The sequence below is a fragment of the Oncorhynchus mykiss genome, chromosome Y (genome assembly GCF_013265735.2).
Source record: "Oncorhynchus mykiss isolate Arlee chromosome Y, USDA_OmykA_1.1, whole genome shotgun sequence".
NCBI lineage: Eukaryota > Metazoa > Chordata > Actinopteri > Salmoniformes > Salmonidae > Oncorhynchus > Oncorhynchus mykiss.
The window spans coordinates 28,529,380-28,555,347 of NC_048593.1; the positions used below are offsets into that span (position 1 = coordinate 28,529,380).

At 44.2% G+C, this 25,968-nt stretch overlaps 2 protein-coding genes across 4 annotated transcripts; both read right to left on the bottom strand.

Moving 5' to 3' along the window:
• Positions 1–2,617: 2,617 nt before the first annotated feature.
• Positions 2,618–7,434, bottom strand: LOC110509929 (procollagen C-endopeptidase enhancer 2). Its single transcript, XM_036967966.1, has 9 exons — positions 7,192–7,434; positions 5,747–5,855; positions 5,389–5,647; positions 5,113–5,237; positions 4,794–4,930; positions 3,962–4,338; positions 3,780–3,857; positions 3,250–3,420; positions 2,618–3,097 (listed from the first exon to the last, which is right to left on the bottom strand). The coding sequence occupies exons 1-9, from the start codon at positions 7,287–7,289 to the stop codon at positions 2,967–2,969; spliced, it is 1,485 nt and encodes a 494-aa protein (XP_036823861.1). The 5' UTR covers positions 7,290–7,434; the 3' UTR covers positions 2,618–2,966.
• A 7,342-nt stretch (positions 7,435–14,776) lies between these two features.
• On the bottom strand, positions 14,777–24,498 carry LOC110509930 (period circadian protein homolog 1). Of its 3 annotated transcripts, none has more exons than XM_021591151.2 (17): positions 24,311–24,498; positions 22,632–23,264; positions 22,246–22,466; positions 22,012–22,133; positions 21,686–21,887; positions 21,179–21,559; positions 20,911–21,064; positions 20,517–20,757; positions 20,233–20,347; positions 19,813–20,082; positions 19,556–19,714; positions 19,140–19,448; positions 17,904–19,024; positions 17,621–17,801; positions 16,693–16,870; positions 16,305–16,455; positions 14,777–16,139 (listed from the first exon to the last, which is right to left on the bottom strand). In XM_021591151.2, the coding sequence occupies exons 2-17, from the start codon at positions 22,958–22,960 to the stop codon at positions 15,822–15,824; spliced, it is 4,452 nt and encodes a 1,483-aa protein (XP_021446826.2). In that variant the 5' UTR covers positions 22,961–23,264; positions 24,311–24,498; the 3' UTR covers positions 14,777–15,821. The 3 variants fall into 3 exon arrangements, 2 of the variants coding, with proteins under 2 accessions (XP_021446826.2, XP_021446825.2); XM_021591150.2 differs by having other exon boundaries at positions 22,246–22,499; XR_002471513.2 differs by having other exon boundaries at positions 15,682–16,139; positions 17,914–19,024; positions 22,246–22,499.
• Positions 24,499–25,968: the final 1,470 nt, after the last annotated feature.

Sequence of the window (25,968 nt, forward strand, 5' to 3'; positions counted from 1 at the left end):
CCTTGTGGTCGGAGGCCAAGCAGTTGCCATACCAGTCAGGATGCTCTCGATGGTGCAGCTGTATAACTTTTTTAGGATCTGAGGACCAATGCCAAATATTTTAATTCTCCTGAGGCATTGTCGTGCCTTCTTCACAACTGTCTGGTACTACACTGCCAGGTCTCTGACCTCCTCCCTAGAGGATGTCATCTCATCGGTGATCACTGTTGTGTTGTCTGCAAACTTAATGATGGTTTTGAAGTCGTGCTTGGCCATGCAGTCATGGGTGACCAGGGACCCATGAGGGGCCCCTGTGTTGAGGATCAGCGTAACAGATGTGTTGTTACCTACCCTGACCACCTGGGGGTAGCCCATCAGAAAGTCCAGGATCCAGTTGCAGAGGGAGGTGTTTATTCCCAGGGTCCTTCGCTTAGTGATGAGCTTTGAGGGCACTATGGTGTTGAATGCTGAGCTGCAGTCAATGAATAGCATTGTCACGTAGGTGTTCATTTTGTCCAGGTGGGAAAGGGCAGTGTGGAGTACCATACAGATTGCATCATCTGTGGTTCTGTTGGTGCGGTTTGCAAATTGGAGTGGGTCTAGGGTTTCTGGGATAATGGTGTTGATGTGAGCCTTAAAGCACTTCATGACTACAGACGTGAGTGCTAAGGGTCGATAGTCATTTAGGCAGGTTACCTTGGTGTTCTTGGGCACAGGGACTATGGTGGTCTGCTTGAAACATGTTGGTATTACAGACTCGGTCAGGGGAGGTTGAAAATATCAGTGAAGACACTTTCCAGTTGGTCAGCGCAGACACTTGCCAGTTGGTCAATCTTAGTCCTGTATTGACACTTTGCTTGTTTGATGGTTCGTCAGAGGGCATAGCAGGATTTCTTATAAGCATCCGGGTTAGAGTCTCGCTCCTTGTAAGAGGCAGCTCTACCCTTTAGTTCAGTGCGGATGTTGCCTGTAATCCATGGCTTCTGGTTGGGGTATGTACGTACGGTCACTATGGGGATGACATCATCGATGCACTTATTGATGAAGCCAGTGACTGATGTGGTGTACTCCTCAATGCCATCGGAAGAATCCCAGAACATATTCCAGTCTGTGCTAGCAAAACAGTCCTGTAGCTTAGCATCTGCGTCATCTGACCATTTCCGTATTGAGCAAATCACTGGTACTTCCTGCTTTAGTTTTTGATTGTATGCAGGAATGAGGAGGATAGCGTTACGGTCAGATTTGCCAAATGAAAGGTAAGGGAGAGCTTTGTACGCATCTCTGTTTGTGGAGTATAGGTGGTCTAGAGTGTTTTTTTTCTCCCCTCTGGTTGCACATTTAACATGCTGGTAGAAATAAGGTGAAACGGATTTAAGTTTCTCTGCATTAAAGTCCCCGGACACAGAGCGCCGCCACTGGATGAGCATTTTCTTGTTTGCTTATGACCTTATACAGCTCGTTGAGTGCAGTCTTAGTGCCAGCATCGGTTTGTGGTGGTAAATAGACAGCTACAAAAAAATATAGATGAAAACTCTCTTGCTAAATAGTGTGGTCTAAAGCTTATCATGAGATATTCTACCTCAGGCGAGACTTCCTTAATAGTAGATTTTGTGCACCAGCTGTTATTTATAAATAGACACAGACCGCCACCCCTTGTCTTACCGGAGGTAGTTGTTCAATCTTTTGCCGATGCACGGATCGGAGCTCATCCAGTTTATTATGCAATGATTACATGTTGGCTAATAGGACTGATGTTAGAGGCGGGTTACCCACTTCCCGCGGATTCTTATAAGGCACCCCGGCCTACGACCCCTATATCTTCATCTCTTTATGTGAATGACAGGGATTTGGGCCTTGTCCAGTGTCTGGAGTAAATCCTTTGCGTCCGACTCGCTAAAGAAAAAATCTTCGTCAAGTACGAGGTGAGTAATCGATGTTCTGATATCCAGAAGCTCTTTTCGGTCATAAGAGACGGTTGGCAGAAACATTACGTACAGAATAAGTTACAAATAACGTGAAAAAAACACACACAATTGGTTAGGAGCCCGTAAAACGGCAGCCAACTCCTCCGGCGCCATTCTACATTATTACATTATCTGCTCACCGATTTGAAGGCTCCAATGCCGTTCCACCAAAAACACAGCCAAAACCACCGTTCTAGATGCGGTAAAGAGGTCTTGGAACTTGACCAAAACAATAGAATTGCTATGGAAACGCGTGGGAGAACGATCCTGAATCTCTTTATTACCCCCCAGCAATATTAGCCTAGAATAGACTATTGTTTATAAGTATATTTCAATCTATACGAATATCCACTTTGTTTGATCAGATCTGTCTAATGTGCGCCAATTCCGGGTCCTTCTTCTGTCCCCTACTGTCTGCGTTCCATTGACCTCTTTACAGCATCTTTGCAGGTGTCTATTTTCAGTTAACACTTGATCTGATTGAATCTAGTCCTAAATGACTGTGAATTGTATTAAGCAACTGTGTATACTAATGCTTTGAGAGGGTGGTGGCACCTGTTTTGTGTCATTGGAAGGTCTACGCTATTGTAAATCTGACCACTAGGTGGCATACCATCATTGTGTTGCTGTAAATAATAGAAAGTCAACGTAATAAATATTTACAACCAACACCATGTGTTATAAATCCTTTATTTAGAAACATAAATTACACATTTAAGGCCTGACATTTGCATGTGTATAAAACTACAAAAATAATACCATATATAGCCCTATTATGAGGTGGGTAAAACTGTTGCTGTGTGATGCTTGTCATTTAATCTGAAGCAGTGACACCCATGAAAGGAGTTTTCAGAAATTAAATTAGTGTCATCAAACATTAAGTGAAAAAACAAGACCATTTCGTTTCGGTAAGGACTTCTCGGGGATAAAGATACATTTTTTGGCACCATAACCTTGGTTGTCAAGGTATCCATGCATGAGTCTGGATTTCTTGGCCCCTGATTGGTGGACTGGGGTATGAGGTTAGCATGGTTGGTTGTTGATATTGGTCAGCAGTTTGTGATATGGGGCCTTGTATAGGGCAGTGAAAGCCCCAGGAGCCATTGTGCCACGCCCATCCTCATCCACATGGCCCATCAAGATGTAGGGCATTCCTGAGAAAGAGATTAGAAATAAATGTACTAGGCATTCCGGCAATACTGTCTATGATGACACAACAGAATTGAAAGTCAGCAGTATGTCTGCATTTGTGCGTGCAAAACATTGTACATGCTAGTCAGATTGACTGGGAAGAAAAATAGGGTACCTCTGCGGATGACAGGACACTTCTTGCAGGCTGACACCAGTTTGACAGACATGTTCTCTCCAGCCTGGGTGATAGTCAGCCGGCCAGCCTTGTAGGCCTTGATGAGAGACACACCGATATAGACACTGCCCTGAGGACCAGGGGTCAGCGCTGTCACCTTACCCGTGATCACTGAAAGAGAGAGATAGATAGATTAGATGTGCTCTGGTGTAGCTGTGTTAATGTACTGTATATGGTGTGACTGCTGTGTTTAATTGCCTAAGAAATGCAGGGAACTTGCTGTGAACTCAGAATTGCTGTGTACAGATTGTTAAGCTTGATTTTCTTTCTTCTATCCAGCGGTCTGGAGTGGTCTAGGGGTCTAAGCTACTCCTGCTGGAGCACATGTTCCATGTACTGCTGCCAGCATGGGTTCAAATCTCACCCACTGCCCTTTCAGCATTCTCTCTCTCTTCTAACTCTCGCGATCCAATAATCAAACAAAATATATGTTTTATTTGGCAATGAAGCTGCCGTCTAGTGGAACTCACCAAATTCGCTGGCACAGAAACTGCTCTTGATGTTTCCATCCCTCTTACATGCCTTTGCACACAGTGGGTTCAGGGGAACTAGAAAATATAAACATTGTTAACACACATAGGTCACACAAACACACAGACTTATGTCTATATAAACTCAGCTCTTGCTAAACCAGTGCTTCAGCTTCTCTTACCTGGCCTCTTTCCGTCTGGTCTAGTTACTCTGGTCCTGTCTGAGCCTGGCTTATTTGGTGGGCGGGTCCTGACTGGTTTGACTGGTTTGGGTTTGACAGTGGGCTCCTTGGGCTGTGAGGTTGAGGGGGCCTGGTATCTGTCTGTAGTGGGTGGCTTGGTGGTGGTAGTTGTGATGACTGTTCTCTCAGGTAGGATGGGTTTGACTGCAGGCCTCCTGGGGACTGACTCTATACGAGGTCCTGATCCTGTGTTGTCTACTGTGGGGGTTCTGGATCCACGGGGGACGCTGGTGTAACTGGCCATGAAGCCATCGGATGTCACGCTGAGGTCCGACACAAACTGCACAAGGAGCACGTTCCCATTGGTCACAATGGTTCTGTGGGCGGAGAGTGATACAGAGGGAGGATTGGATCAGAGTGGAGTACAGTGAGATGTATGCTCGCAGCTAAAGGAAGTGACAAAAACAAACAGACATACTGGTGTAGGATCTTAATTTTAGCCAGTTTCTACAGCAGGAAAATAATTCTGCAATAACAGGAAAGGTGAATTATTATGTGGATTCAAATTAATAAACATTTTTTGTAGGGATTGATACATTTTTCTTAATTAAGTTCAAATCAAGTCTGAAATTTCAAAGGGTAAATTATAAACTTCAGGAGCCTTTTTAAACCTCAAATTCACTGCATTGAAGGAAAGCTCTCCTGCGACAGGGTGATCAAATTAAGATCCAACATCTGTATATCATCCCAGACTTAGACCACAGATAAATATAAGCGTAAACACAGGAAGTCAGACAAACACACAAACAGAGTACATTCTTGCACCACTCACTGGGGGCTGACGTCTCCACAGTATTTTCCAATGCGTCGAGAGTCATCTTTCTCTCCACCGTTGAAGAAGGCCACATAGTCAAAGCGGCAGTAACTGTCTGACTCCACATCAAACTTATCAAACTTTACCTCAATCACCTAACCCACAGGCAGAAAAAAACAGAATGACAAATACGTTACTCACTATGAACGTCGCTTGAATCTCCCATATATTTATGCATTCGGTTCTGTGGTTTGTGCAACACAATGACAGCATAATTTGCAGAAGTTCATGCAGAATAAGGAGCATGAAAATCTGAGCATCGTGGATAAGGAATGACCTGGTCAGGCTCTACTGTGATGAGCCAGGAGCAGCTGATGCCAGCTGGGTAATTCTTCTCAGGCCAGTTAGGTGTTTTTACTTCACCCTGGGCTTTTGTCATCTTGCCTCCACAGAATTGGTGATCTGAATTGATTCATAAACAGATCAATAAATAATCAAGTGAATACAGGATTTGACATTGGTATTATCCTTTGTTACAGTGAGCTAATGGACATGGAAAATTAGAAATGTGTTGTTCCTTAGAAAAGAGCCCAAGTTATACTGTAAAGCTCACCATCCACATGTGGTTTTCCTCCATTGAAGTAAGCAAGGAAGCCCCTCCCTCCAGTCTCAGAGTCAGACACCATCTCCAGCATCATGGTGTTGGTGGTGGAGATGAGAGTACCCGGCCTGAACGTTCCACAGAACCTCCCCAGTTTCTGCACCATGTTGGAGTGGCCGTTGTACACATCCAGGTAATCATAACGACACATGGCGTCGGCCTCCATGTCGAAGATGCGGAAGGAGAGCATGACCACATTGCCTTCTGGGACCTGGAGTTCAGAGAGAGGGCAGAAAAGGCTTTAAGTCAGTCTGTAGGCAACCTTCAGAGTAATAGAGGAGTGATATGTAGTGCAGGGTTAGTGACTCACTGTAATACGCCAAGTACATTTGCTGTTGGGTTTGTAGTAGCTTGGAAATCCTTCACTGCCCACAAAGCCTGAGTCTGCAGCCATGTCTCCTCCACAGTGAAACACAGGCCTGAGAGAGAGCAGGGTGGGAACCCAGTGTTGTGGTAAGCATTAGCCAGCATTTATCATATGCTGTATATAATACCACACACACACACACACACACACACACACACAGACAGTCATACACACACACACATCCTGACGTACAAGTATTGTGACTCACTTCCTCAACAGAAAATCTCTAAATCCCTGAGGCACCCCAATGATAATGCTTCCCCTTGGCACACTGGTTTCATGAGAGTTGGGAGTGTGTGTGTGTGGGTGGGTGGGTGGGGGGGGGGGGGTATAGACAGGATGGGGACTGGACAAAGATAGTGGGGGTTATGGTGTCCTTGACTGGGGGGATGGGGGTTGACAGGAAGGGGACTAAGTTAGTGGGGGTTATGGTGTCCTTGACTGGAGCTTCCTCAAGGAGACCTCCCCTTAAATGTGTGCTTTAATTTCTCCCTTCTGCTTGACCCAGTTTCTAATATGTAATTCAAACTCCTTTTTCAAAATAACACAAAGCTTGCTTTATACAACGGAAAAATCCCAAAGCTAGCCTATTGCCAGAATACTTTCATGGATAAATATGTTATTTTATGCCAGAGGCTTCACAGAAAGTCATGGGGACAGACACATTGGAGACTGTCTGTACAGAAGACAGAGCTGCTGGGTGCACTTCTAACAGCTGGGTCTTGTCAACTGGGCTGAAGCAAAACATGTCATCCCTTTTATGGAGTGTCAAAAAAGCTAAATAAAGACATTCTCAACAAGAAACGAAACAAACGTTGTTCTCATTGGCCTCTTGTTAAGAAAATCAGTCAATTACCATTATTCCAATCTGAGGACCAAATCACTTTTCCAGGGTTCTAGCCAATATAGACCGAATCTGGAGCTCATTGAGAAAGTTCACATTATCGGAGCTCAGACATGCAGAACCCCAGCAGAGAGAGAGGCCAGCTGATGAGAGCCTAGGTGTCCAGTCAGGGCAGTCCTGATCCAACCCCACACAGGCACATACAGACAGACCCCAAAGCATTAACATCTGGGGGAGCTCAACCACATCAACATCATGGACCAGTCAGTCACAACCACAACAACACTGCCATACACCCAAGCAAATATACACATGCAGGAAGCTCAGATAGAGAGTTCCATGCACACTGCGTGAAATCTGAACATGGCACACTAACAAAAGTACTCTGTGCACTCTCTAGAAACGGCTATGGTGTATTGTGAACCATATGAATAATGTAAAGTACATCCTTGTAGATATTGCCTAAATGGAGCCATCACTGTAAAGCCTCTTGCAAACAGACATTACACACACACCAACAACCTCATACACCCATATTCCCTACCTGGTGTAGTTAGTCCCTGGTTGGCTCTGGCCCTGTGCCCATCCTAAACAGAGAGCCAGGAGAACAGAAAGACCCCAGATACAATCCTCACACTTCATGATGCCGAAAGCAGACACAGTAAGAGGGCAAACCTGAAGAAAAAGACGGGAGCAAAGAGTGGGGAGAGATGGAGGACGTGGGGAGGGAGCCACAGGAAGAGAGAGAGAGAGAGAGAGAGAAAGAGAGAGAGAGAGATGCTAAGAGGGTAGAAGGAACTAGAAGGAGTCATGATGGGGGAGACAGCGCAAGGGGGAGGGGACTGTTTAATTAGAACCAGATGCTGTCTCAATGTTAACATTTGCCTCAATGAAACATAGAGGGGGGGGGGCACAAAGGAAAGAGATAGCTAAAAGAGAGCAACAGAGACTAACTTCCCACAATGGCTGGACAAATGTTTGTGCAACGGATTTATTCAAAGGTATAAAGAACTGCACCTTTACAACCAAGGTCACTTCTCTTTACATACCAGTACGGCCATCTGACCAGTGACCACTACACTCTTCGAAAAAATGGTTTCAAAAGGGTTCTTCCACTGTCCCCACCCGTTCTAGATAGAACCATTTTGGATTCCATGTAGAACCCTCTGTGGAAAAGATTCTACCTGGAACCAAAAAGGGTTATTCAAAGGGTTCTCCTATGGGGACAGCCAAATAACCTTTTTAGGCTCTAGATAGCACTTTTTTTCTAAGAATGTACCTTGACTGATGTATTTAGATCAATGGTTCTTTATCAAAATCATGACATTTTTGATATTCATGAATATCATTGACAATTAGAACAGCTTTATCTAAGCAACATTCCCAAAGTCGGAAGAATGTAAAGCTACACCCAGTATCTGCAGCCCCCTAGAGCTCCACATACAGACAGACTCCCAGTTAGAGCGGCTTTTTCTGCCCCACAATGCAACGAGATAGGGCACAACACTCCAGAGAGAGCTGGGGGAGTGTTTTCCATGATGGCCCTTTAACCCACATCGCTCGGCTGGGGCCTGTAGAGGGAATGCCGTTTCATACAGACCATAAAAACAGCCTCATTCAGGGGGACAGAGCAGGAGAACCATGATCAAAGCACAGGGGAGCCCAGAGGAGGGGCATTGACATATGTCTATATATTCACATCCCGTAGTCATAGACAGATGGTCTCTCATTTTAACATGGATTCATGACTTACTGATTGATTTATATAAGCTAGCTAGAGCCAGGGGTCTGCTTGAAATGTTGTTATGGTTCTGTAATTATAATGTTATGATGTGCCCTCTTATCAACAATGCTATGGAACAGCTGCTCATTAGCTTGCCTTGGACTCCCAAGTCAGTGTCTGCTGAATGTTGTACAGATGTAAGAGCTTAATTTGACACCTCTTTTGTTGCTGAGAATGTTCCTGCACTACAGGAAAGGCTAATTTGTAGTGTATTTAAGGTTTAAAAAGGCTTTTAAAGTGTGTAATTAAAAATTCAAATTTCCTGTTGCCGCAGGATTATTTTCCTGTTGATGCAAACTGGCTCAAATTAAGATACTACATCTGCATGTGAGGCAGCAGTGGAGGCAAGTGGGAGGAGCTCATTGTAATGGCTGGAATGGAATAAATGGAACAGTCTCAAACACATCAAACATATGGAAACCACATGTTGGACACCATTCCATTTATTCCATTCAAGCCATTATATTGAGCCGTCCTCCTATAGTTCCTCCCACCAGCCTCCTCTGAGAGTCAGAGAGCGCAGGAATGTGGTGACTTGCAGAGCGAGTCCGCTTGGGGGGCGGATGGTGTCTGTGTTTAAGGGCTGCTGGACTGTAGGAGTACAGTATGAGTAACCCAAATACCTGGCTGGAGTCCAAGGGTGTAGACCTCTGTTTCTGCCAGTATTCCAGAACAGTCCATCACGATAGACACACATCCCTGCAATGGGGCATTATGGGTCTGTGGTGGGGGAGGGAGGGCTGGATGGATGGAAAGGAAGGTTCTTGGAGCAGAGAACAATACATAAACTGAGGCAATGGAACGACGGGGGTGGGAGAATGAGATAGTTTAAGTGCCACTACAACCAAGGGATACTCAACAGTGCCAACTATTTATGATGTAGATTGAGTCATGTTTATTTCAATCCCCCCTGCACACTCAAAACATCTCTGGAACTAATTGGGGGGGGGGGGGGGGGGGGGGGGATATTCAATAAGAGATGCGTCAAGGAACGATAGAGAGAGATGCATGAAATGGAGTGACAACAGCCTTCCATGAAGAATGAGTGAGGAGGGTGACAAACTGCAACTGCTGTTCCCAGAAGAATCAAAAACCATCAAAGTGTACTGGTCGTGTACACATATTTGCAGACGTTATCGCAGGTGCAGCGAAATACTTGTGCTTCTAGTTCTAACAGTGCAGTAATATCTAGCAATACGATAACAATACACACATAATTCAAAAAGTACAAAAAAAGCTAGAAATTAAGAAATCCGAATCTCTTCTCTCTCCTGGTGGTTTCACGCCAAAGCATTCGCTCCTGCTTAAAAAAGATCAGTGTCCACTACATGCACACACACACAGAAAGAATATAAAATCCCTCACAAATATTTACTCTTGCAATAAAGACTTAAAAATATCCAAGCATACGGAGTAATGGGTGCATCAGGTTATTCAGAGAAATGTCCAAGGCAAAGAGAAACAGTAAACGGACACTAAAGTAGACAGTGTGGTGTCCATAATCATGAGAAGGAGGGTGAACATTATGGATATAAACAGCCAATAGACCAGATGACCACATGTCTTATGGGAAGTATTGTGTTTAGATTTGGATCATAGACACTGAGGGAGCAATGAACTTGAGATGCAGATTTTTTTTTAATACAAAATAGTTAGATTCCAGAAAATGATGTCATGGCAATAGAAGTTTTTGATAGGCTAATTTACATAATTTGAGTCAATTGGAGGTGTACCTGTGGATGTATTTCAAGGCCTACCTTCAAACTCAGTACCTCTTTGCTTGACATCATGGGATAATCCAAAGAAATAACCTAAGAAAAACAATTGTAGACCTCCACAAGTCTGGTTCATCCTTGAGAGCAATTTCTAAACGCCTGAAGGTACCACGTTCATCTGAACAAACAATAGTACACAAGTATAAACACCATGGGATCACGCAGACGTCATACCGCTCAGGAAGGAGATGTGTTCTGTCTCCTAGAGATGAAAGCACGGAGTGGCAGCATCATGTTGTGGGGGTGCTTTGCTGCAGATGGCAGCATGAGGTAGGAAAATGATGTGGATATATTGAAGCAACATCTCAAGACCTCAAGTTAAAGCTTGGTCGCAAATGGTCTTCCAAATGGACAATGACCCCAAGCATACTTCCAAAGTTGTGGCAAAATGGCTTAAGGACAACAAGGTCAAGGTATTGGAGTGGCCATCACAAAGCCCTGACCGCAATCCCATAGAAAATTTGTGGGCAGAACTGACAAAGTGTGTGCGAGCAAGGAGGCCTACAGACCTGACACAGTTACACCAGCTTTGTCAGGAGGAATGGGACAAAATTCACCCAACTTATTATGGGAAGCTTGTGGAAGGCTACCCGAAACGTTTGACCCAAGTTAAACAATTTAAAGGCAATACTACCAAATACTAATTGAGTGTATGTAAACTTCTGACCCCCTGGGAACGTGATGAAATAAATAAAAGCTGAAATAAATCATACTCTCTACTATTGTTCTGACATTTCACATTCTTAAAATAAAGTGGTGATCCTAACTGACCTAAGACAGGGAATTTTTTACTACGATTAAATGTCAGGAAAAACGGAGCTTAAATGTATTTGGCTAAGGTGTATGTAAACTTCCGACTTCAACTCCCTTCAAATCCCTTGGCTTTTTCCACAATTTGTTACATTACAGCCTTATTCTAAAATATATTAAATTATTTTTTTCTCTCATCAATCTACATACAATACCCCATAACGACAAAGCAAAAAATTTAAATTTATGAAAAATGTACAACTGAAATATCACATTTACGTAAGTCTTCAGACCCTTTACTCAGTACTTTGTTGAAGCACCTTTGGCAGCAATTACAGCCTTGAGTCTTCTTGGGTATGACACTACAAGCTTGGCACACCTGTATTTGGGGAGTTTCTCCCATTCCGCTCTGCAGATCCTCTCAATCTCTGTCAGGTTGTATGGGGAGTGTCGATGCACAGCTATTTTCAGGTCTCTCCAGAGATGTTCGATGGGGTTCAAGTCCGGACTCTGGCTGGGACATTGAGACTTGTCCGAAGCCACTCCTGCATTGTCTTGGCTGTGTGCTTAGGGTCGTTGTCCTGTTGGAAGGTGAACTTTCTCCCCAGTCTGAGGTCCTGAGCGCTCTAAAGCAGGTTTTCATCAAGGATCTTTCTGTACTTTGCTCATTTCATCTTTTCCTCGATCTTGACTAGTCACCCAGTCACTTTCCTCCAGACGTGACTTTTGGCATTCAGACCAAAGAGTTCAATCTTTGTTTCCTCAGACCAGAAAATCTTGTTTCTCATGGTCTGAGAGTCCTTTAGGTGCTTTTGACTGACTCCAAGCGGGCTGTCATGTCCCTTTTACTGAGGAGTGGCTTCCGTCTGGCTACTCTACAATAAAAGCCTGATTGGTGGAGTGCTGCAGAGATGGTTGTCCTTCTGGTAAGGTGCTCCTATCTCCACAGAGGAACTCTGGAGCTCTGTCACAGTGACTATCAGGTTCTCGGTCACCTCCTTGACCAAGGCCCTTCTCCACCAATTGCTCAGTTTGGTTGGGCGGCCAGCTCTAGGAAGAGTCTTGGTGGTTCCAAACATTTTCCATTTAAGAATGACGAAGGCTACTATATTCTTGTGGACCTTCAATGCTGCAGTGTCACGTCCTTAAATAGCCTTTTTATGTCTCTATTTGGGTTAGGTCAGGGTGTGATTTGGGCATTCTATGTTTTTTATTTATTTGTTTCTGGCCGCGTGTGGTTCCCAATCAGAGGCAGCTGTCTATCGTTGTCTCTGATTGGGGATCATACTTAGGCAGCCCTTTCCCTCCTTCTGTGTGGGATCTTGTCTTTGTTTGTGTGCAGGTAGTTTTGCACAACGAAGCTGTTCAGTTGTTGTATTCTTTTGTCTTTTCTAAAGATTCACTTTGTTAATAAATTATGTGGAACTCAAAGTACGCTGCGCCTTGTTCTCATCCTTCATCCGACGACACCCATGACATGCAGACATTTTTTGGTACCCTTCCCCTCGACACGATCCTGTCTCGGAGCTCTATGGACAATTCCTTTGACTTCATGGATTGGTTTTTGCTCTGACATTCACTGTCAACTGTGGGACCGTATTACAGGTGTGTGCCTTTCCAAATTATGCCCAATCAATTTAATTTACCACAGTTGTAGAAACATCTCAAGGATGATCAATGGAAACAGATTATCATAGCAAAGGGTTTGAATACTTATGTAAATAAGGTATTTCTGTTTAATACATTTGCAAAAATGTCTAAAAACCTGTTTCACTTTGTCATTATGGGGTATTCTGTGAAGATTGATGATAAACATGTTTTATGTAATTTTTAGAATAACACATTTTGTTTTTATTACAGCATGAAATTCATTTGAATTTCATGAAATGTAGATTTTTGTCACTGGTCACTGGTCTACAACATGGATCCTGTTGCAAAACAATTAACTTTTTGTCATAAACACATTGTTATTTTTGGGGAAAATACAATACAACACATTACTGAGTACTACTCTCCATATTTCCAAGCAAAGTGGTGGCTGCATCATGTTATGGGTATGCTTGTAATTGTTAAGGACTGGGGAGTTTTTCAGGATAAAAACAAAAGAATGGAGCTAAGCACAGAGAAAAATCCTAGAGGAAAACCTGGTTCCGTCTACTTTCCACCAGACACTGGGAGATTAATTAACCTTTTAACAGGACGATAACCTAAAACACAAGGCCAAATCTACACGAGTCGCTTAACAAGAAGACGGTGAATGTTCACGAGTGGCCTACTTGAAAATCTATGGTGTGACCTGAAAATGGTTGTCTAGCAATGGTCAATAACCAATTTTATAGAGCTTGAAGAATGGGCAAATGTTGCACAATCCAGGTGTGGAAAGCTCTTAGAGACTTACCCAGAAATACTCAGAGCTGCCAAAGGTTCTTCTGCAAAATATTGAATAGTGGTGTGAATACTTATGTAAATGTGATATTTCCATATTTAATTTTCAATCAATTTGCAAAAGTTAAAAGAAAAATGCTTTGACTTTTTGTGCGTAGATGGGTGAGAAAAAAAATATTTAATGTATTTTGATTTCAGGCTATAACAAAATGTGTAATAATTCAAGGGGTATGAATATTTTCTGAAGGCACTGTACAACCGTTTTTGAGAAAGACAATTTGAAAGATACAATTTTATGTATTTATTGGTTTCTTTTCATTTTGATAAGAGATATAAATGCAATGAATTGAAGGTTATTTGTTCACGTAAAAATCTAAATTTACAGATTTTAAGGCATTAGATTTGGCGTGGGATTGCAAGAAATCCTCAGGGGGAAAAAAAGATGATTGAAATTCTGGTGGAAAAAAAAGGGCTCCACGCTCAAAATGTTTGAATACCACATAACAGATAATAGCCGACGAAGCAAATATTAAAATAAATGGCTTGATATTTATGGTTTTCAAGAGAGATTAACATGAATGCATTCTAGCGTATAGGTAAAGTTTTCTAGAGGACTCTACTACTAGGCTAACAACGAAATAGACAATCATTTGAGTCTGTTCTTTAGCCCAATGGTGAACAGTCTGGCATCTGTTGAAAGTACAGTTGACTGGCACAATGCCCTAACCATTTGACCATGAGTCCATCCGTGGGTGGAGGTGAGTGCCAGTATCCAAGAAAAGTCCCTCTGCCTCCTCGCTCACTGGGCCAGTGTCCAGCAGTTCAGTGTAATCTTCAGAAACACTTTGCACTTTGTTTTGCAATTCCAGAATGGGAAAATACAGACGATTTGATTTAAGAAGCGAGGTCTTTTAGCTATTTGTTAGTCCTAGTGGAGCCCCTCACAGCCGCCACACTGGGTTTATCTGACCTAAGACCCAAGCTGCTCTAATCTACTCTAAGTCCCACTTCCTGTTGCACCTAACCTGTGGATTTGGAGCGGAAGATTACAGGAATTATTTTGACCCATGTCAATACTACTGAGGAGTGGCACATTGGAGTGTGGCTTGCTGCGAGGGTCAGGGATGCCCCCTCTAACAAGCTGTGGAGGACCTGGGTGGTGGACAATAAAACAACAGCATTCTTAGGGATATGTTGGTGGCATCTTTAAATGACTTCAATGTGTTCAAATACCTAGATCAACCACTGTGGCCAACTTTAGAAAGTCCATTTTGTATCACCCATCAGGATGCTGCCCTTGAAATGAGCCTAAAACAAATCTGTCACAACACCATCTAGTGGCAGAGAAGGCAGAACACATGACTAGATTTTAGCTACACTCACATCCTGCACACAAGAGACAAAAAAAAAAAAAAAAAAAAAAAAACAGAACCCAATTATATTTCTTTTTTTTTATATTACATAACAAAATCCTCCAAAGAGATGTAATAATAGTGACTATCATTTTATTTACACTAATGAAATGGAGAAAAAGTGAGGGAATAAGAGGTAGCAGAACATATTGGCATTCACCAACTCTGTATGATCAAGGCCTGCTCTTGTAAAGCTTAGTCAGCCCCTGCTCCTTTTCTCCCCACGCTCTCACATCACTGTATGGTCCAATCAACAAGACTGGCTCCATCGGGTCTGTTACCATGGGAACACCCATCTCCACTCCTGACAAATCAAAGATACCTTTTTTGTACAGAAATACCCATAACGATGCAAACAAATAACATGGTCTTTAGAAAATGTGTATTTCTCTGGAGGAGACAAAATAGTCAGGATGTTTGCCCAATAATGCTTAAAACGTGACTTCTTGTTACAAGCATTGCAGTGTAAAATTATATTACAATAAAATGAACCATTCAGAACATTACATTACAGCCCACAAAAACTGTAGTATGCCTGCTCTTGGTTGGTATACTGTAATAAACACACTGTACAATAACTGAAATTACTTTGAAAATATTAAAAAGAATTCTACCAAATATATTTTTCAACATGAATTTTGGATTTCATTTTTTTTATGACTGATTTGACATAATTTTCCAATATGGACATTGGACTATTAAATTACATTGCGTTGATACACGCAATAACTTGTAAACTACCAAATTGTCACTACAGGGGAGAAAAACCCCAAAGCAGTGAATTACAAATGGAACATGTCTTCAGTCCAGCAGACCAGGCACCAAACATGCCAATTAAATATTTACCAAGGGCTTCTCTTTCCAATTTCCATTTGAAATACATCAAATATTTACACCTTCTTAGATGCAATATACATTGAGCTACATTCTCCATGTGTTTAGACAGGAACAGGTATTCTTTGACTCCTTATTTTCACTTCTTTGTTCCAACACAACACATTGACCGTGAGCTTGGCCCCCGTTTGTCCCAATGCATTGTGGTTTAGAGTCATTGGCCATATAGAAGTTCTCAGTTGCCGTTTACAGCCACAGAGTCCCCTTTCTCTGTTACAGATGATGAGGATGTTACCTCCAACTCCTTCACTCTGGTGTCCTTACAGTTTCCTTCCTGCTCCCCTTGCCTCTCAGCCTCACCCCCCTTAGTCTCTGTCTGGGGGGCTTGTGGTGGAGAGATGGAAGTGTCTGTTGCCATGGTAACATGTGTCTCTGTGTGTGCGGTAGCCTCTTCCTGTAGCTGGAGGACCCCAGTCAGATCCATGTCCTGTAGCTCCACATCAAAGGTCCGGGGGGCGGAGGTAGCTGGAGGAGAACCGCACCCGGTACAAGTCTAAACACAAGCAAAGGGACAAGAGATGAATAAACACATCTTTAACAAGTACATTATTTTTTGTATTCCTCTCCACTGTCATCTATACTGATTCCTGTGAATCTTTGGGGTCAGAGAGACAGGGTGTAGCTACTAGCTCCAGTATGTGTCTGTGTGCTGACTTACAGGGTTGTTGATGGCCTGTGGCAGGCGTCCGGTGCCCATCCAGGGGTGGACCTGGATCAGCTCTCTCTTCTGCTCCTCAGTGAAGTGCGGCTGCTGTTTCTGCACCACCCTCAGTACCATACGATCTTGCCTTAGAACAGTCTCCCTGTCCCTGTAAAATCATACACATGTCCATAGATAAGCCATAGTCTAAAATGTTGTATTAACAGCATAATGGTGTGTGGAGAGCTTCTATTTTTCAGTCTGCATTAATAAATAATATACAAATATACTACTTGCATTCCATGCACATCAATCATAAATACAATTAAATAGCTGTAGCATTAATTACTAATCATGACGGGTTACGGTTATGACTACAATTGCCATGACTACGACGATTTCTTACCTGGTGGGCATTTGGTACGTCATCATAACCTTGTCATCTGTGTTGGCCATGAGGAGCCAAACAGGGTTCTGAAGGACATACTTCATGAGCTGGGCCTCTTCAGCCCCGCCTGCTGCCTGCTTATGGTCGTTCTCCGATGAGTCAACGCTGCCAAAGTACTTGCTGGTGTTGCTGCTTCCTGTGGTTGAAAAATAAACATGTTCAGTTATGTTCTGAAACTATCAGTCATTATATACAAATATCCTTGACCATCACAGTACTAAGAAAAAAAAATCTGTCCGGTGTTAAAACCTCTTTAAGGATCAATTTTCACTGAAAATGACATACCCAAATCTAACTGCCTGTATCTCAGGCCCTGAAGCAAGGATATGCATATTCTTGATACCATTTGAAAGAAAACACTAAAAAGTTTGTGGACATTTTCAAATAATGTAGGAGAATATAACACATTAGATCTGGTAAAAGATAATACAAAAATAAACTTTTTTTTTTCTTTGTACCATCACCTTTGAAATGCAAGAGAAAGGCCATAATGTATTATGCCAGCCCAGGCGCAATTTCGATTTTGGCCACTAGATAGCAGCAGTGTATGTGCAAAGTGTTTATACTAATCCAATGAACCTTTGCATTTCTATTCAAAATGTTGTATCAAGGCTGCCCAAATGTGCCTAATTGGTTAATAAATACATTCTCAAATTCATAATTGTGCACTCTCCTCAAACAATAGCATGTTATTATTTCACTGTAATAGCTACTGTAAATCAGACAGTGCAGTTAGATTAACAAGAATTGAAGCTTTCTGACAACATCAGATGTCTATGTCCTGGGAAATGTTCTTGTTACTTACAACCTCATGCTAATCACATTAGCCTACGTTAGCTCAACCGTCCCGCGGGGAACTGACCGATCCTGTAGAGGTTAAACTCACTCGTGTCACTCCCTGAGGTGCTGCATCCATTAGAGCCAGAGGACCCGGAGCCAGAGGACCCGGAGCCAGAGGACCCGAAGCCAGAGGCAGCCGAGCCGGTGCCTGAGCAGGCGTCCTCTTGCAGCAGCAGGTCCAGCAGGTCACTGGAGGTGGACATGACGTCCTGGTTATCAACATCAGCCTGGAGGAAGGGAACACAGGAGAGACAGCGGTTAATGACAAGAACTCACTAGACTCAAAACCTTTTCAGAATTACATTTTGTTTGAATAGTTTAAAACCCACATTATCGTACTCTTTGGCATCACCCTTCATGTTGCTGTTGCGGTTAACAGAGCTTTGACCTCCGACCTGAGACGACGAGCCAGGTGGGGGTGGGGTCTGCTGCGCCCCTGTTGACATGCCCTCCTGCCTGTTGCCTGGCAACTCCTCCAGCTGCAGCAAGTTGAGGGGGGAGGAGCATCGTGACTGGAAGAGGGGTGAGTTGGTCCCCTCCAGGGGGGATTGGCATGTGGACTGAGGGGTGCTGGAGCGGGAGTTGCCACGTGGGACAAAAGTGGGATCAATCCTGGGTAAGGCAAAGCAAGGAAGCCCGGGCACCGGAATGGGATTTGGGAAAGGTAATGTTGGGTTGGGATTGTGAAAATGTTGTGGGATCATCGACAAAGCAGGATTGACCTGTAATGCAGGATTGACCTGTGACGGGTTGTGTTGAGCTAGAGGCATGCCATTCATCTGCGTCACAGAAGGGTTGAATTGAGCTAAGACAGGATTGAGTTGTGGTAGTGGGATAGCCTGGTTGAACTGCGGTAGTGCCTGGTTAAGTTGTGCCATACCAGGGATACTGGGGTTAAGGTGAGGCATGGCTGTGTTATACTGAGGCATGGCTGTATTGAGCTGGTTGAGCTGTGGTACACCTCCATTGAGTTGAGGGAACATGTAGTTGGGCAGAACAACCATCATCGGGGGAGCCATTGGCATGGAAATCTGATTGGCATGCAGGGGGTACTGGAAGCCTGGCTGGGGGCTGGGGTAACCCATCTGCATGGCATTAGGGTTCACCCCGGTGTGGGCCAGGAGTTGTTGTTGTTGCACGTTGGGGTAGAGGGGGAAGAAGGGCAGGACTCCTGGAGGGTACTGGGACACGGCAGGAGGGAGGCTGGCCACAGAGGTGGGCCAGGAAGAGGACGAGGTCAGGGGTCCCTGTCTCATTAGGGGTTGACCCATGGGGAACATGGGGCCTTGGTGCCCCTGCCCTTCCCTTCTGGAACTTCTGTTCATCCCTGAGCCTGTCTTGGGGCGGCCCCCATGCTGGGAGCCCTCCTGCTGGTGCTTCGGCTTCTTGGCCCCCCGGCCCCTCCTCCGTCCGTTACCACCTGCTGGGTAGTCCTTCGAGGTGTGCACTCCTGACACACACACACACACACACAGGTGAGCTGCATGGAAAAACAATGGATTCTCATCCACATCATCTTTCAGACACAATAGAAACTAAATCTCCACTTGAAGTGTCCATCTTACCTTTGGGTGTGGTGGTGTGTCCTCTCAGAGGAGGACCGGGGTCCAGCATGCGGAGCTGTCCCAGGTCCCTGAACCGGCTCAGGAACACCTGTTCCTCCTGCTGGGTGTGGGCAGACAGCACCTCCTTGGTCAGACCCAGGCTGCCTGAGCATCCAGCCGACCTGTGGCTCTCTCTCTCAGGCTGGGCAGGGCTGGGTGTTGCTGGGCTGGGAAAGGTTGAGGGACAGGGGGTCACTGCCGTGGTGATGGCGTTGTTAATGGCTGGGGCGGTGGTGGTGGGTGGTGTCTCCTCCATCATCATGATAATATCTGCAGGGAATAAGGTTGACAATATATTTGAGACTAGAGAGAAGAGACAGAGGGAGGTAAATAACAGCCAGTCAGACAGCCAGTCAGATAACAGGGATGTGTCCTACCTGACTCTGGGGGCTTCTTGTCCCCTACATGGACGATGGTGCTGCTGAAGCTGCATTGGGACGTGAGAGAGACCACACTCTCAGCCTTGCAGTGCAGCGCCAGAGGACTCATCTGTGGCCCTCCTTTAGACCCTTCCTTACCCTGTGACCCTTCGAGATCTGTAGGGAAACACAGATATTTGGTCCAAAATACCTGCAGACCTTAAAAGAGGCATAAAAATACATAATAGGATTTCAATAGGATCTGTATTGTATACCTTTAGCTGTTCCAGACAACTCCCTCTGCTTGTCATCGTCTGACGTTGATGATGTGGTGCAGGAGGAGGAGCCACATTTCCTCTTCACTGTGTTGGGGACGTTACAGCTCTCCAGGTAGCGTACGATGCTGTCCAGACAGTTGATCTGCTGGTAGGAGTAGTTGGCTGACGGATCTTTCCTTGACTGCACGGAGGCCAGGGTTTTAGTTGGCCCCAGAGCGCCAATAGGTCCCAAGTCTTTGTTTAAATTCTCTGGCGTCACGAGGTCTCCTGAGAAGAGGAAAAGGAAGTACTGTTAGAATTTCATTTTCATCTCGATCCTTGTGGTTATACTTTTGTAATGAAAACGTTCCAGACATTTTAGAGCACACCGTGACAAGACATTTTACTACAAATATGACTACAAAGTCAAGTGTTTACCAGCGCTGGCGTGTTTGCGGAGCGGTGGGCGGTTGCGGGACTCGATGAAGACCTGCTGACCATTGGTCTTCACCATGTGGACGTCCTTACACATCTGCTGGAATGTCATCTGCTGCTGTAGGACAGATAAGAGAGGGTAAAGAGTTAGACGATGACACCTCGACTTTCTTCTGAGTCAATTCCACTAATTAAAATAATGTTGTTTGTTACTATTTTGTAACCACAAGTTATAAAGTACCTTGTTAAAATCTGCGTAAAACATCTGTGATTGTATTAGTACTTACTGGTCTCTGGATAGTCATCTGGATGATCCCCTTGATGGAGGGGCTGCTGCTGCCTGAGGAGCCCGGGCTGGGCCTGTGTGGCTGGGATCCATGGGAGCTGCAGTAGCCCTGGGAGGCACCACTGTGGACAGGCTGCACCAGCACACGGTGGATTTGCTCACTGAGCCTGGGGATCTCTGGAGACATGGCCCGCACCTCCACCTCCATACTAGGAGTAAACACATCTTCGTTCAGGGGACTCCTGCAGATGAGGGAAGAAGGACAAGGGAATGGGGTTTAGAACAATGCAATATGTACTGCTTGATAGCTACACAAACAGGTTACAGTTCAGTTAAAATGTGGCTATTGCAAGCTTGTGAAGGTCATTGACGTAGCAGAGAGGTGGACTACTCACGTTCGGACTTTGTGTCGACCCACGATGAAGGCCACTTTGCGGCTCCAGGGGTTGACGAAGGAGGACCAGCTGGTATCTATGGTGAGATACTCCCCGTTCCGGGCACACATACGCAGGGGCGAGTGTTCAAAGGGCTGCCCCGCTGACTGGAGAACTGAGCGGAGAACCAAAGATGTTAAAACTATTACTACATAACCAGTCATCTATTTGCTGGTTTCTAAATCCTTACAGAATATATAAGGCATGACTGTTGGACAGGAGTACTCACTCTTCTTGTGTATGGCCACCATGACAGGCCTGTCATCAGGGTGGAGGTACATGAGGACAGGAGTCCCAACCAGGTCCTGGGGCAGGTAGCCTAGCAACGGCACAGCTCTTTCATCCACTTCCTGAAAGAGACAGCCGGGGGTGTGGCTAGTGTTAAAAATCCTCTTGTCCGCTGGGATGCGGGGAGCTTCGTATCCTGAGTGCACCTTCTCAGCGATGAGCAGGCAGCAGGGCTGTGGCTGGGACATGTCGGAGTCCCGTAGGGTTAGCTGGTAAGGGGTCATACGGAAGGGGTAGTACCGCACTTCCCCCTCACTGTCCCTCCCACTACTGATACGGCAGAACATGGATTTCTCCTGGGTGCAGTCCACAGGGGAGGTCACTGAGCGAGATTGGGGGGGGGGGGGGGGGGGGGGGTACATTAACATCACATAGACATGCAAAAATGTGATCATCCATTTCCATTTGAATTCAGAGCTAAATTAAAGGACTTCTGTAGGAGACTTACTGGAACCAGTACAGGAGGCCCAGGGGGGCAGGCGGCAGGGAGCAGTGCTGCTGTAGAAAGTGCTGACGTCCTGGGGGGCCAACAGCTCAGAGAAGAGTGTCCCCTGGAGTCGATTAGGCTTAGTGCGCAGCATGGGAGAGGCCTGGGGGGAGATGTACACCAACTTCCCAGAGAGGAAGGACACTCCCACTGAGAACGTGTCCTGTACAGGAGAGAGAAGAAACAAGGGAGGTTAGAACAATGGTTTGTTGGGTTTAAAAGCTTTTAGTCTGTTTGAGAGCTGTTGGTCTGGTTCTAGTAGATGAAGATTGTGCTCTAGTTCCTACCGTGTTCTGGAGTGTGTATTCAGAAGTAATGTTGTCCAGTTCCTCTGTGGTGAAGGCAGAGAGGTCCAGACTGCAACCGTGGCTCTCTTCCACACTCCACTGGTGATAATACTCCTGATTCGCTAAACACACACGTATAAATAGTATATAGATAATAAGCTTGCTATTTCATGCTAAAGCCACACAGTATACAGTACATCTAGCAAAAGGCAGGCTCAAAAAACAGCATCTTACCTCGGACTTGTTTGACACAGTTGAGAGCATACTGCAGGGAGGCCAGGGTGCTGGAGCGGCCTTTCGCCCAGTGGTCTGCAGGCATGCGGATCTTTAGCTCCTTCAGAGCCTTGAGCAGCTCTCTCTGGGTCTGCAGCCGGGCTGGCTGGTCACTGCTGCATCCGCTGGTGGACGGGTGGTCCTGCTCCGAGCTGCCACTCAGCAGGCTGTAGACCATAGAGCTGTTGGGAGGGGAAGAGCTGTGGGAGTTGGCTCTGACAGGGGCAAAATAACATGTTATTACCACCGCTGAGCAGACACTTTTATAGTATTATAAGCGGTGTCTACTTCCTACCATCTGAAAATGGTTGTGGTGTTTCAAATATGAATTCTGTTAAATGTGTTACCTTTTGCTCTCTGTTGTCTCCATGGCAGAGTCCTTCCCGTTATGGGAGCTGCTGCAGGTTGATGTCTCACGTCCCATGTGACCTTCCACCTCTCTTTCGGCTGAGTCGTTCCCACTCGAGTGGGCATCGGTGTCATCGGAGTTTGAGGACTTGGGGGAGGACTTGCCCCCAGACCGAGTTCTCTTTCCATTGGAGCGACCAGAGCTGCCAGTCTGACTCAGTCCAGACTCAGGGGACTGGCAGCCCGCCTTCAGTCCCACCACATTTTCTTCTACACCTACTCCACTAGTGTCATTTACAGAAGTGGTATATGCATTCTCATCACTCATAATAACCAGTATGAGTGATTTACTATTGCTGTTTGACAAAAATGATATGTCAAAACAAAGAACTGTGACACTAATACTGCTACTAGGTGGGTCTACTAGACTTAAATAGAGTCATGGTTTGGTCAAGTAAAAATGAGCCAGAAGATAAACTACTGTGTCTCATTGATCTTGAGATTGTATTTTTTTTGTAAATTCTAAGCTTATGAATCTGATAAGCCAATTGAAGAGAAGATGGGTGAAACCTTTATCAGTTTGCTCTTCCTCATGTGCACAGTCGGTGTGCGAAATGGTTTTGACAGAATACCTGATGGAAGAAACAATTCCCAATTTATGAGTGGTGAGTAACATAACATCATGAGTCATACATCTGTGTAAAGACAGTGTTACATCTCATCTGCAATTAAACATTAATATAATGACACTGCTGTAAAAGTTAGTGTTCACCCAAACTACAAATGTACATAACTAAATGGCTTGATTTTAAATCATCTAAGGTCATATAAGCATCCAAGTAAGGACTTTCTTAGTAAGGATTTAACTAATTGCAAAAATAATCACGTTAGGCTCTAAACATACTCAAAAAGTTGTACATAGCCTAATGTCAATCTATTAAGACATTCAAAAAATTTAGCTAGCTAGGGGAAATATCCTTTTTCCAACAACCTCACATTCATTTTTGGGGGGCTCAAAAAACTTGCTCTCCATATATTCCATTGACCATAATAAATCATTTCATCACTTCGAAGAACCGTTAACCGACGATAACAGGTGACATAGGGTAAACTAACTTCACAGCCCATTTCACTATCTGGCATGTCTTGAGGGTTTACTGTAAGTAGCAGGAAGACACCGTTGGGAGATATTATTGTTGACGACAGAAGACAACGTGGGCAGGATGACCCCGGTGGGGGATGTTTGTGTTGACGACAGCGAAGGCAACGTGCCTCAACTCCACTGGCTATGGCACGACCGCATGCGCTCATGCATTTATTCTACCTGACACAAGTCTGGCAAAAGATGGGTCTCACTTTTAGGGAACACGAATTGACCAAAACAACATTAGATTGTACCTCGACATCTGACCGTATATTGAAATGTGTATCGATATTCAACATAAATCCCTTTAACGTATCAGTACTCTTGCCAGCATGCCACAACAATGTTAGCTACACTAACCAATGTCAATGCTGTTGCAGATAGCTTGATCATATATTTTTTTTAATGCTAGCTAAGTTAGCTATGTAGCAACTATTTCTTGTACTACTAATAAAATAGCTAGCAAAGTAGTGTTATTTTTTTACCAGTTAGCTAGCTAGGTAGCAAGGTTTTGATCAAAGTTGACATTCTCACCTTTTTCCATGAAGAAAAAGTACGCTCCGTGGTATTTTTTGTTTTAATGTCTTCAACAATGTATTCTGTAAAGTTAGGCTTAAAATGGTTGAAATTGCAGAAACCTAGAATGACATCTTTAGCGAAACAACTCAATGTGGATCGCCTATAACTACACAGAATGTGTAGAGAACTGCACATTCGCTTTATATGACTGGGAGGGAACACGGAAAATAACACGTGCTTGCTCCCATGTGTTGCAGTGATTGGTCCTCAACCAACACTGACTCCGCCCTAGTGCAGTGTCCCAGGCCTGGCGAATGCATTCATTGGTTGAGTAGGGCGGTGTCCTGGCTGCACGGGGCTCTGCTATGCCTTTCTATCACGTTGCCCCAGCGATGCCCTGTTGGTTCCAAAAGCATGCTAGAACGTTTGTTGGCAACGTGCCTCCATCAATACTCTGAATTGGCGACATTTCCTCACCCCGTCCTTTCCTTGTGTACTTTACTTAACCACAACACATGCATGTGAACCATTGTAGGGGTTTCTTTATATCAAATTGTTTCCCCATACTAACCAGGTAATAATAAAGGAAACAATGCATGGAAATTGGTAGGACACATTTGAACTCAATTCCAGACATACTGTACGTTATCCAAAGGCCGACTAAATGAGCTTACAAATTCTACTGCAGCAGTATGACAAGCCTTTGCACAGACATAAATCATTTCCTCACCAAAAGTCTACACTACTGCCAGAGGAGGAACGCCCACCCCCCTGATAACACTAGCATACTATTAAAATAATGTCCTTAATTGAACCGTTAACACAGAGGTATTAAAACCTGCCTCTGTTTTGGTTTTTTTTTTTAAATTAAAAGCTGTGGGATGGGGCCTGGAGAAATATAACCCCTCTCAAATTCATAGACAGAGCTATGGAGGCAAGGACTGACCATCCATTAAATCCATAAACAAGTTTTAACCATGTGTTGAGGTTATACAGTGTTTGTTTACATGTACATTGTTTATAAACATTGGAGTAAAACAAGCTCATATATTTGGTTCTGATGGGGTATGACAGTTGAGCTAAGCTCATGACGCATTTATACATTATATTCTTCAAGAATCAATGGGTATCATTCATTTATAAGTCCAAAAATTGATGTAGCAACTAAGGATTCTAGCTTTCAAAGCCATAATTCATTCAGTCCCATCCCTTTTAATTGTTTTCCGATTCTAATTGTTTCTAGATCCTTATGATATCTTAATTATTTATATTGTTTACATTTCCCTTTGGGCATTAAAATGAAATAGAATTTCATCTCGGGCAGTAACACCAACAACATGTGTCATGTGGTGCAGCTATGGAGGGTGACACATGGGGTGACATGCATTCACAATTCAATGAAGTAATTGTTATGGTAAACATCCACTGGGTGGTGCTACTCACTTTTTGGACCTGCCTACCTGGGGTGTATTCATTCAGCCGATTCTGTTGCAAAAAAAAATCTAAAAGCTGCAATATGTAGCTTTTGGGGCAACCCTACCTGAGTTATAAATCTGTCATTCTCATTGAAACAAAGTCTAAGAAACAGTTGATCTGTTCTTTTAATGTTTTACCTTCCTTTATCTAGGCAAGTCAGTTACTAACAAATTCTTATATACAATGACAACCTACCC

What these genes read in the sequence shown, in the direction of transcription:
- LOC110509929 (XM_036967966.1), bottom strand. Translation starts at nt 7,289, where the DNA reads ATGAAGTGTGAGGATTGTATCTGGGGTCTTTCTGTTCTCCTGGCTCTC. An exon ending in AGGAAAACCACATGTGGATG is followed by an intron (nt 5,238 to 5,388) that starts GTGAGCTTTACA and finishes GAATCAATTCAG; the next exon opens with ATCACCAATTCTGTGGAGGC. An exon ending in GTGTCCTGTCATCCGCAGAG is followed by an intron (nt 3,098 to 3,249) that starts GTACCCTATTTT and finishes TCTCTTTCTCAG; the next exon opens with GAATGCCCTACATCTTGATG.
- LOC110509930 (XM_021591150.2), bottom strand. Translation starts at nt 22,960, where the DNA reads ATGAGTGATGAGAATGCATATACCACTTCTGTAAATGACACTAGTGGA. An exon ending in GGTCGACACAAAGTCCGAAC is followed by an intron (nt 20,758 to 20,910) that starts GTGAGTAGTCCA and finishes CCTCATCTGCAG; the next exon opens with GAGTCCCCTGAACGAAGATG. An exon ending in GTTGTCTGGAACAGCTAAAG is followed by an intron (nt 19,715 to 19,812) that starts GTATACAATACA and finishes GTTTCCCTACAG; the next exon opens with ATCTCGAAGGGTCACAGGGT.